The sequence below is a fragment of the Schistocerca serialis genome, chromosome 3, assembly GCF_023864345.2.
Source record: "Schistocerca serialis cubense isolate TAMUIC-IGC-003099 chromosome 3, iqSchSeri2.2, whole genome shotgun sequence".
In the NCBI taxonomy this organism is placed as follows: Eukaryota; Metazoa; Arthropoda; class Insecta; order Orthoptera; family Acrididae; genus Schistocerca; species Schistocerca serialis.
This window is the reverse complement of record NC_064640.1, coordinates 481,532,233-481,545,164: the sequence shown is the minus strand read 5'-3', so window position 1 is coordinate 481,545,164 and position 12,932 is coordinate 481,532,233. Positions and strand designations below refer to the sequence as shown.

General features: G+C 37.1%; 1 protein-coding gene across 3 annotated transcripts in view; it reads left to right on the top strand.

The window, feature by feature from the left end:
- LOC126470370 (chloride channel protein 2) overlaps positions 1-12,932 on the top strand; it is a 516,483-nt gene that overhangs the window by 373,275 nt on the left and 130,276 nt on the right. For all 3 annotated transcript variants that reach the window (XM_050098184.1, XM_050098185.1, XM_050098187.1), the window contains exon 8: positions 10,401-10,502. In XM_050098184.1, the coding sequence (XP_049954141.1) occupies positions 10,401-10,502 (102 nt within the window). The remainder of the gene's footprint in view (positions 1-10,400; positions 10,503-12,932) is intronic.

The following is a 12,932-nucleotide window of genomic DNA, read 5'->3' as shown; positions in this document are numbered from 1 at the left end:
CATTTGATCACCAATCACAGCTATCAATTATAAATTTTCACCAATCACCAGAAATTTTATCTCCACCAAGTTGCATCTCAGTCCTAGGTAATTGCATTGATGAATTAAAGTCACCCAACCCAGTTGACATAATCTGCCTCTCTGAACACCATGTGACCACTGGTATAGGAACTAGGCCTAAGCACAATGAGAAACTCAGACAGGAGAGTACTGCAAATGTTAGAATAAGGAAAGGTTCTCATAAAAGTATAATTAAAAATAATGTAAGTATATTTCATCAAAATATTGGGAGTTTAAAGAATAAAGTAGATGAGCTTCTGGTTTGTTTAGAAGATTTAGAAGCTGAGAATGAAATAGATATACTATGCCTGTCTGAGCATCACATTGTTACTGATATGGATAAGGTAAATGTAAGTGGATATAAGCTCTCTGCACATGTAATGAGAGAAAATATGGAGAAAGGAGGAGTTGCCATATATGTCAAAAGTTATCATTGTGCAAAAAGTATAGAAACAAAGAAGTTTTGTGTAGAGAAACATATAGAAGCATGTGCATGTGAGCTTAAATTAAATAAAGGCACATTTATAATTGTAACTGTATATAGGTCCCCATCAGGAAATTTTCATCTATTTCTGAAAAAATTAGACTCCTTGTTGTGCTATCTGTCAGACAGGGGGAAGCAAATTATTATTTGTGGGGACTTCAATGTAGATTCTCTGAAAGAGGGTAATAGGAAAAATGACCTTGAAGTATTACTCGGTTCTTTCAATTTGACACCCGTTATTGATTTTCCTACTCGGGTGGTAAAGGATAGCAGCTCACTGATAGATAACTTCTTTATAGACCAAGATAAGTTTAACCAGATAAATGCTCAGCCTGTTGAGAATGGTCTTTCTCATCATGGTGCACAGCTAGTTACAATATATGACATAGCTCCATTCAGCAATACTAAACAGTCCTCCAAAATAGTACGTTCAGTCAACGATTTAACAATTGCAAATTTCAGGGAAAGCCTACAGCAGTTAGACTGGGATGAGGTGTACTGTGAACCTGATGCCAATTTAAAATATAATTTATTTCATGACATTTTTGTAAATGCATTTGAAAACTGCTTCCCGAAGAAAATAGTTAAATATACTCGTAAGAAACCTTGTAACAAACCATGGCTTACTAAGGGTATAAAAATATCTTGTAACCGGAAAAGGGAAATGTATCTGACAGCAAGAAAGAGTAGTGACCCAGAAACTATCAAAAATTGTAAAAACTACTGTGTTAGATTAAGAAAAGTTATTAAAAAATCCAGGAGTATGTGTATCATGTCTGAAATCAGCAACTCTGATAATAAAATTAAAACAATTTGGAATATTATTAAAAGAGAAACAGGTCAACCAAGAGCAGAGGAAGACAGTATTACCATCAAATTGAATGAAAACTTTATGAACAAAAAGTCAGAAGTTGAAAATATTTTTAATAATCATTTTCTAAATGTTGTGGATATAGTAGGATCCAGGCGTTCATTAGAAGATGCTAGGCTGTTAATGGAAGAGTCCATACCTATGCAATTTGATACAATTGAAATCTCACCCACTTCTCCCTCTGAAATTAGGAAAATAATAAACTTGCTTAAAAGCAAAAACTCACATGGAATTGATGGCATTTCCAGCAAAATACTAAAAGCTTGTTCTCAACAGATAAGTAAGATTCTCAGCCACCTGTGTAATAGCTCTCTGGAACAGGGCATTTTCCCTGATAGACTAAAATATGCTATTGTTATACCTTTGCATAAAAAGGGGGATAGATCTGATGTCAACAATTACCGTCCAATCTCCCTTCTAACAGCTTTATCCAAAATTTTTGAGAAAGTAATGTATTCAAGAGTAGCTTCACATATCTGTAAAAATGAAGTACTAACAAAATGTCAGTTTGGTTTCCAGAAAGGTTTTTCAACAGAAAATGCCATATATGCTTTCACCAGTCAAATTTTGAATGATCTGAATAACCGAACACCACCCATTGGGATTTTTTGTGATCTCTCAAAGCCTTTTGATTGTGTAAATCATGAAAGTCTGCTAGACAAGCTCAAGTATTGTGGCGTGAGGGGGACAGTGCACAAATGGTTTAATTCGTAACTAACTGGGAGAGTGCAGAAAGTTGAAATAAATAGTTCTCGTAACATGCAAAGATCAGCACATTCCTCAAACTGGGGAACTATCAAGAATGGGGTTCCACAAGGGTCAGTCTTGGGTTCTTTGTTGTTCTTATTATATATTAACGACTTGCCATTCTATATTCATGAAGAGGCAAAGTTAGTTCTCTTTGCTGATGATACAAGTATAGTAATCACACCTGACAAACAAGAATTAACTGATGAAATTGTCAATACTGTCTTTCAGAAAATTACTAAGTGGTTCCTTGTAAACGGACTCTCACTGAATTTTGATAAGACACAGTACATACAGTTCCGTACAGGGAATGGTATGACACCATTAATAAATATAGACCTTAATCAGAAGCATATAGCTAAGGTAGAATATTCCAAATTTTTAGGTGTGTCCATTGATGAGAGATTAAATTGGAAGAAACACATTGATGATCTGCTGAAACGTTTGAGTTCAGCTACTTATGCAATAAGGGTCATTGCAAATTTTGGTGATAAACATCTTAGTAAATTAGCTTACTACGCCTATTTTCACTCATTGCTTTCATATGGCATCATATTTTGGGGGAATTCATCACTGAGGAATAAAGTATTTATTGCACAAAAGCGTGTAATCAGAATAATAGCTGGAGTCCACCCAAGATCATCCTGCAGACATTTATTTAAGGATCTAGGGATATTCACAGTAGCTTCTCAGTATATATACTCTCTTATGAAATTTGTTATTAACAACCAAACCCAATTCAAAAGTAATAGCAGTGTGCATAACTACAATACTAGGAGAAAGGATGATCTTCACTATTCAAGATTAAATCTAACTTTGGCACAGAAAGGGGTGAATTATACTGGCACTAAAGTCTTTGGTCACTTACCAAATAGTATCAAAAGTCTGACAGATAATCAACAAGTATTTAAGAAGAAATTAAAAGAATTTCTGAATGACAACTCCTTCTACTCCATAGAGGAATTTTTAGATATAAATTAAGAAAAAAAAGAAAAAAAATATTTAAAAAATAAAAAAAATAAAAATAAAAATAAAAAATAAAGAAAAACAAAAAACACAAAAAAATAAAGTTGTTATCTTAACTTAAGTATGTTGTTAAATTAACCTAATTATGTCATGTATTAGAAAATTCGACTTGTTCCACATCATTACGAAATATTGTATTCATGATCCATGGAACTAGTATTAATCTAATCTAATCTAACAGTCTGCAGTGGGGCACCATGTCAAATGACTTTCTGAAATCTAGGAATATAGGATCTGCCTCTTGCCCTTCTTAAATGGTTCACAGGATATCATGTGAAAAAAGGGCAACCAGAGTTTCACATGAGTGATGATTTCTAAAACCATGCCAGTTCATGGACGGCTTTTCTGTCGCAGGCAAATTTATTATTTTCGAAATGAGAATATGTTCAATAATTCTGCAGCAGTCTGCTATTAAGGATATTGGTATGTAATTTTGTGGCTCCATTATTTTACCTTTCTTATATACAGAAGTCAACTGCACCTTTCCCAAGTCACTTGGAGCTCTGTGCTGCATGATTCATGATAAATGCAAGCTAAGTAAGAGGCCATTGCCATAGAGTACTCCTTTTAAAACCAAATTGTTATTCTATTCCAACCTGGCAAATTATTTTCTTTCAACTCTTTCAGTTTTTTTCTCTATGGCATGGATGCTTATTACTATGTCCTTCATACTGGAGTGTGTGTGATGATCAAATGATGTTATGCTGGTATAATTCTCCTGTGTGAACAATTTCTTAAATGCAAGATTCAGAACTTCAGCTTTCCTTTTGCTATCTTATACTGCCTCACTATACTGGTCAACAAGTGACTGGATAGAACCCTTAGACCCGCTTAGCGAATTTATGTAGGACCAGAAATTTCTTGAGTTCTCAGCAAGATCTTTTGCTAAAGTATAATGATGGTAGTTGTTGTATGCTTCACCCATCAATCTTTTTGCAGCTGCACAAATTTCTACTAACATTTGCCTTTCATGATTTGCATGTTTTCTCTGTTATTATGGGTTATCTGTCTTGAGCTGATTGCTGTGTAACTAAAAAGAATTACACCTGTCGTGTTTCACTTTTATTTACAAAACATCTTCTGTGGTATTCTGTAAATTGGATACACACATTTGTACATTTATTTTTTGATTCATTTAGGTTAAAAACAGCATTTTTTTGTATAAAGTTGGTCTGCAAGCTACTTAAGGTGTTTCTTTACATAACCTGCTCCTTCCCCTCTTGCTAGCAGTGGTTGGTGTCGGCAGGCTTCATTTCACATCTGCAGTTTTTGGCATTTTGCATTATTTCCTGCCCTGCACTATTTATAATTGACTTTTTAACTGTTTTTCATTCATCACTGCCACAGTTTTTATGCCTATTCCTTTGTTCTTGTTCACATTGTGAGTGTTTCCAACTTATGAAATGGGGGAGGAACAACAGGGATGGCCTGGACAGTAATTATGGGATAGATCTGGGAGGAAATGCTGGTGGTAAATGGAGCCTGTGGGTATATGTGTACTTTTAATGTTATATTAAGTGGCCAATCAGTTTAAAGAGTATGTGGTTTGCCAATTTGATCTGATCATTTTTGAGTTGTTTCTTTCCTGTTATGGTTTTTTTGGATGTGGTAGTTCTCTTGTAAGGTGAGGAAGTGTTTTTTGTTGTTGTTTATCCATATGATTTCCATGTCTGTGACTCTGGTTGTAATTTTATGTTGGTGTTGGTGTAAGTGTTCTGCAAAAGTTGAATGATTTGTCCTATACTTCCATGCTCTTACATGTTCCTTGTATCTGGTGTCAAATGTCCTCCTGGTTTGACGTATGTATCTTCCATCACATGTCTGATTGCTATAGCTATGAATGAAGCTGACCTACAAGAGAGTCACAGCAGCTACTGAAAAGCAAACACATGGTTTAGAAATAAAAGATGAATCGTAAATGACGAAAAACAATTTGGGTACACATCACCCTTATGGGAAACAAACTAGGAACCAGCCTAACAGTAGAACTTCACTTCAGCAGCGTAAGGGAGAGCAACTCTTCCCCTCCCCCCCCCCACCCCCCACGCAACCACCCACCAAACACTAAATTTTAGGTCTATGGCTTGATGAACATTTATGGTTGGAGAAATGTGCAGACTTATTGAACAAATAATTAAGTTAATATTTTTATATCTTAGGCTGCTTAAAAATTCCTGTAGTACTGATGCTGTGTTATGATCTAACTGTGCACTTATGTATAACACATTAAGATTGGACATCATGTTTTGGGTGAATATTAGTCTCCCCAAATATGCTTTGAAAGGGAGCAAAAGAATAGTCAGAGGTTTGACATATAGTTAAAAATGTAAGAATTTTTTAAAGAACATAAAAGCGAGCCCCTACCATGTATTTATATTTATGGAAGTATATGTTTCCTGAAGGACCAAATGGAGCTTTCCATGTTAAACAGTCAAGTCAGTAGCTGCAAAACAAGAAATAGAGATGACGTTCATAGAGAAATGCACACAAAAGTCATGTGTCAAGAAAGTGCTCTTTGTCAGCCAAAAATTATGCTTAGTGTACTACTAAAGGAAATAAAAAAGACATGTTGGAATTTCAAATATATAAAAACAAATTCAAAATGCTAATGAGCAAGAGCTGTTATAGTATCAAGGAACACTTTAATCATCAGCAATGATACAAGGAAGAACCAAAGGAACTAGTACACCTGTCTAATATCGTGTAGGGCCCCCGTGAGCACCCAGAAGTGCTGCAACGTGATGTGGCAGGGATTTGACTAATGTCTGAAATAGTGCTGAAGGGAACTGACAATATAAATCCTGCAAGGCTGTCCATAAATCTGCAAGAGTACGAGGGGGTGGAGATCTCTTCAGAACAGCACGTTGCAAGGCATCCAAGGTATGCTCAATAATGTTCATGTCTGGGGGGTTTGATGGCCAGTGGAAGTGTTACGACTCAGAAGAGTGTTTCTAGAGCCTCTCTGTATCAATTCTGGACATGTGGGGTGTCACATTATCCTTGTGGAACTGCCCAAGTCCTTCAGAATGCACACTGGACATGAATGGATGCAGGGGATCAGACAGGATGCTTACGTACATGTCACCTGTCAGAGTCATATCTAGACATATCAGGAGTCCCATATCACTCCAACTGCACCCCCCCCCCCCCTCCCTGCCCACCATTACAGATCCTCTGCCAGCTTGAACAGTCCTATGCTGACATGTAGCGTCCATGGATTCGTGAGGTTTTCTCCATCCCCGTATACATCCATCAGCTCTATACAATTGGAAATGAGACTTGTCCACCCAGGCAACATGTTTCCACTCATCCACAGTCTAATGCCAGTGTTGACAGGCCCAGATGAGGCATATAGCTTTGTGTGATGCTGTCATCACGAGTACACGAGTGGGCCCATATTGATGATGTTTCATTGAATGGTTCATATGCTGACACTTGTTGATGGCCGAGCATTGGAATCTGCAGCAATTTGCAGAAGGGTTGCACTTCTGTCATGTTGAATGATTCTATTCAGTTGTCATGGGTTCCTTTCTTGCAGGGTCTTTTTGTGGCAGCAGCGAAGTTGGAGATTTGATGTTTTACCAGATTTCTCATATTCACAGCACACTCGTGGTATGGTTGTATGGGAAAATCCCCACTTCATCACTACCTTGGAGATGCTGTGTCCCATCACTCATATGCTGACCATAACACCATGTTGTAACTCACTTAAATCTTAATAATCTGCCATTGTAGCAGCAGTAGCTGATGTAACAACTGTACCAGATACTTGTCTTATGTTGGCATTGCTGACCACAGCACCATATTTTGCCTTTTTACATATCTCTGTATTTGTATACACATGCCTATACCAGTTTCTTCGGTGCTTGGGTGTAGTAGGGCATCTTATTTCTTTATAGTGAACTGAAGTGCTCATTTAAGAAAATAAATTGTATTTGCACAGACATAATAAAACTCCTTTTACTATTCTAAATTAGTATATTCTGACTTCTTATATGTATGGTTTAATGTTATACATAGTGTTACGAGTAGTTTATTAGCCAACATTAACAGTAATTTTTTTCATGCACTATTATCTGTGTACTATGTTGGAACATAAGCTCATAGCATTTTTATTTTGCATGTTAGAATTCCAGTTGTTGTGAGTTTATTTATCAATTTTCATTTTATATTTATACACTACTGGCCATTAAAGTTGCGCACACCATGAAGATGACATGCTACAGACACGAAATGCTGTGATATGCGAATGATTACCTTTTCAGAGCATTCACACAAGGTGGCGACACCTACAATGTGCTGACATGAGGAAAGTTTCCAATCAATTTCTCATACACAAACTGCAGTTGACCAGCGTTGCCTGGTGAAACGTTGTTGCGATGCCACGTGTAAAGAGGAGAAATGCATGCCATCACATTTCCAGCTTTGATAAAGGTCAGATTCTAGCCTATCGCAATTGCAGTTTATCATATCGCAAGATTGCTGCTTGTGTTGGTCAAGATACAATGACTGTTAGCAGAATATGGAATCCGTGGGTTCAGGAGGGTAATACGGAATGCCGTGCTGGATCCCAACGGCCTCGTATCACTAGCAGTTGAGATGACAGGCATCTTATCTGCGTGGCTGTAATGGCTCATGCAGCCATGTCTTGATCCCTGAGTCAGCAGATGGGGACGTTTGCAAGACAACAACCATCTGCACGATTAGTTCAACGATGTTTGCAGCAGCATGGACTATCAGCTTGGAGACCATGGCTGCGGTTACCCTTGATGCTGCATCACAGACAGGAGCGCCTGCGATGTTGTACTCAATGATGAACCAGGGTGCACGAATGGCAAAACATCATTTTTTCGAATGAATCCAGGTTTTGTTTACAGCATCATGATGGTTGCATCCGTGTTTGGTGACATCGCGGTGAACGCACATTGGAAGCATGTACTCGTCATCGCCATACTGGTATATCAACCGGCGTGATGGTATGGGGTGCCATTGGTTACACGTCTCAGTCACCTCTTGATCGCATTGACGCACTTTGAACAGTGGATGGTACATTTCAGATGTGTTACAACCCATGGCTCTACCCTTGATTCGATCCCTGCGAAACACTACATTTCGGCAAGATAATGCACGACCACATGTTGCAGGTCCTGTACGGGCCTTTCTGGATACAGAAAATGTTCGACTGCTGCCCTGGCCACCACATTCTCCAGATCTCTCATCAATTGAAAACATTTGGTCAATGGTGGCCGAGCAACTGGCTCATCACAATACGTCAGTCACTACTCTTGATGAACTGTGGTATCATGTTGAAGCTGCATGGGCAGCTGTACCTGTGCGTGCCATCCAAGCTCTGTTTGGCTCAATGCCCAGGCATATCAAGGCCGTTATTACGGCCAGAGGTGGTTGTTCTGGGTACTGATTTCTCAGGATCTATGCACCCACATTGCGCGAAAATGTAATCACATGTCAGTTCTAGTATAATATATTTGTCCAATGAATATCCGTTTATCATCTACATTTCTTCTTGGTGTAGCAGTTTTAATGTCCAGTAGTGTAGGTCACTGATGATATTTGAGTTTAAATATTGTCATTTTGTCATTTGAAGATAATGAGTGGAGCTGTGGACACTAGAAAATGGATTGCCAAGTGGTGAAATCGGAACATTTCTGAAATATTCTTCTGCTTGAGTTCAGTAGAGGGGTGACAGCAGTTAAGTCAGCCAGAAACATTTGCACTGTGTGTGGGTATTATGCCACTGGTTGGAGCATGGCAAGAAAAATGTTTTCTCTTTTTAAGGAGGATTGTCTTGACATTAGTGAGTCTCTGCTTTGAGGAAGACCTTTGATGTTTTATGAATATTGTTTAAACACATTAATCCGCAACGATCCGCATTAGTGTACTCGAGAACTGGCAAATGTGATGAGCTGTGATGATTCCTTGCATGACATTTACTTGCAGTGGAGAGGTTCAAAAATCAGGTGTACAGGTATCACATGCTCTAAGCCTAAATTACAAAAATCAGCAAGTGGGCAAATGTGTATCTCTGCTTGCTCATCATCAATTGGTTCATGAACAAAGCTGGCCATTCCTATCCTTATCATTACTGGTGATGAGAAATGGTGTCTTTATGCTAACATAAGGAAAAGAAAGCAATGGTTGACCCCAAACAAAGCAGCAACTTCCTTTACAAAGACCTGTCTGCATACACAAAAGATGATGTTATGCATCTGGTGGAACAGCGATGGTGTGATGTGCTATGAATTGTTTCCCCGAAGTGTAATCATCACTGCTGACATTTGTTGTCAATCATCTGAGACATCTTGCAGAAGCAATCCAAGAACAATGACCAAGATGATAACATGAAGTGCTGCTACTCCATGATAATGCCTACCCACGTTCTGTGAGACTGACAAAACACATTTTACAGGAGTTTGGTTGAGAAGTCATTTCATGCCCATTGTATTCACCAGACCTTGTGCCCTCAGATTTTAACCCTTTCTGCTCTCTGCCAAACAACCATCAAGCAACTTCCTTTCCAGATGAAGATGCACTCCAAACATGGCCTGATGAGTTCTTCACCTCAGCACCACATGTTTTCTACAGTTGGGGAATGGAAAAGTTATGCTAGCATTGGCAGACTGTTTCAAATAATGAGTGAGAATACATAATTAATGATGAAAGTCTCTGTTATGTGTATCTGTTATGTTTATTAATCACATGGAAAAACACTACAAACTTATGTATTAGCCCAATAATGTCATATGTGGTTTCATATTACACATAAGAATATTTTATTAGTCAACATGTAAATGTAAGACTTTTTGATGTACTATGATCTATATAATATTATGTACAGTGAATCTTATATCATTTTATATGATGAGATACAAGGATGCTAAATACGTTTAACTGAGATACGTGGTTGCACTTGTAATGTTTTTTATAATATCTTGTAAGGATTCTCCAAATGTTTCAGTGAACACAGCTGAAGGTTTATTGATTGATCCATTAATATCCACATAATATATTTAATTCTGTTTCTGATTGGTTTGTCTTTTGCAGATTAATTGATCTAATTATATTTTCCTGTTCATCATAACAACTGTTAAAATTATTGCAGATCCTTTACTGTACTTCATGAGAACCACATGTGAGCTTTAATTTAATTTTTCTTGCCATTGATCCTATAAAATATTTCTGTTTAATTGACAGGGCACTATGTGGTCTGGGCGGAGCAGCTTATGTTTGGGTCCACAGACAGTATGTTCTATTTATGAGAAGGAATAAAAAAATGACAGCCTTTCTTCAGAGAAAGTAAGTTCATGTTTATTTATGTTTGAAGAACCCATATTTGTCTCCTTTGATGGAAGTCTTCTAGCTGTAGTTATTATTCTATTCAGATTTTGAACATATTTTCCATCTAAGGATGCTTTAGGATACAGAAAATCAACAGTGCATGTAGTTTCTTGACTTTCTCTTTGCAGTTGAAAGTTTTCTTTTATTTTTAATTTGGTTTTGCTAACACTGATAGACATTTCAAGATTTGCAGTAAATCTTACTGATGTGTTTAAATATATAACCTATAATGTTTTAGTAAATGAATCCAAAGCAGCCAACCAGCTGCAAGAAATTGTGGTTTTATTCAACTTCTGATCCTGATTTCAACAGATATAAAACCGTCATCTTAAGAAATACACGTAAGTTGAAGACAATGCAACAGCAATAACTACAAACCTGGAAGCATGCATGTCAAAATTATGTGTCATATGGAGTCTTGAGCCCCACAAAGGGGTGGAAATATCACGTAAATAATAAAATATTACCAAAAGACTAAAAACTAGAGCTTACTAAAATTTCGCAATGGAAAAACACCAAATAATGAAGCGATTTGACATTTGTCTAACGAAAATATGCTGTCAGAGCACATCATTGTATACATTATAAAATGTGCTGGCCCCTATGATCAGGGTTTGTCAAATAAGAATACTTAAAACCTCAAAATAAAACCAGTCAAATAAAATGTCAGATCATATTATGAGATGCATGCCGACTGACAAGAAATGGAGAGCGTGGACACCAGGAAAACAAGATAGGTTGAGATCAAAATACTCTTGCAGCATAAGTGGTCAATAAGTGGAAACGCATTGGGGGAGGGGGGGGGGGGGGACTGTGAGAGAACATTGATAAATATGGTGACTTACATTAAAACTCTCATAAGACCACAAGTACATTATCATATGAACAATAATAAAGTTAGTGCATGAACATGCTGTAATAAATGTACATGATGATGAAGGAGATTAGTTCTTTGGTCATCACATTGAGCAAAACATACAGTAACAAGATTGGGTAAAATGAATGTCTTCACAAAATATAAAATGGGGCAAATGAACATGTATGGAAAATAATGTATATTAGAGTAGTGAGGAATGAGCAACTCACAGAGACTACTGGCAACCATATGAAGATTTTATACAAGTATAGGTTTGAAGCACATGTGCCACTTACCTTGTTTTTTCTGGTGTTCACACTCTCCATTTCTTGTCAGTCAGTGTGCATCACATTACATGAACAGACATTTTATTTGATTGGTTTTATTTCTGGATTTTAACTATTCTTACTTGACAAGCCCTGATCATAGGAGCCAGCATATTTAATTATGTATACAGTGATATGCACTGACAGCATATTTTCATTGGATAAATGTAAGAATGCTTCATTATTCAGTGTTTTCCCAATGTGAAATTTTAGTAAGTACTAGTTTTTATTCTTTTGGTTATGTTTTATGATATATTTAATATTCCCATCCCTTTGTGGGAATCTAGTCTCTGTTTAACACAGTTCAGACATGCAAGTTTCCAGGTTTGTAGTTATTGCTGTTACATCATCTTCTGATTACGTGTATTCCTGAAGAAGATGGGTTTACATCCATTGATACCATGATCAAAGGTTGAATAAAACCACCATTTGTTGCAACCGGTTGGTTTCTTCAGATTCATTTACTGATGTCTAACTGCTGAAGCATAACCATGTTCAAAATATTACAATGTTTTAAATGCAAACTAACAAAATTACCACTCTAGTTTTGTTATATTTCATGTAAAAGTAAGAAAGTTTTGTAGTGTGTTTTGGCAGAGAACCATAGACACAACATAATTTCAGAAATATAAAGATTTCTAATAGTTCCTTAACAACATGTTAAGATTTTACTATCCCCACCAGTGGAGGATATCAATACATGACAAGAGATGCTGCAGCTCATGAGAGAAGAGTGCCAGCAGAGGTGGGCTATGCAAGCTGCTGTGGCTCTGTCTCATACAGTATGCCGTATTTGTTGTTTCAAATCATGCCTAGCCTCTATACTGATACTGACCCAGCTCTGGACCTTGACTTGGCTGTCTATCAGTCTTGATGTTATTCAGTGCTCATGACAAACATGAGTTTCCTTCTGGCTTACACATTTTATATGGTACAGACACTTAAATATAAAGACAAAAAAGTGCATCAAAAATACAATATTTTGCTAGAAATATCCTAACTTTTGACAACAAATTTCTGTGTTTTCTGATGGCTCCCTTGCTGTATATATGTCTTTACACCATAGGTCACCGAGTGGTGTGTGACAGAGGGTGCAAGGGTTCCAGTATCATATTCCCTCCTTCCCATTCTATTTACAGGTGGTGTGCACAAAGAACAATTGTAGGAATAGGAATTATGTTGTCAGGCATGGCCACTATTGATAAT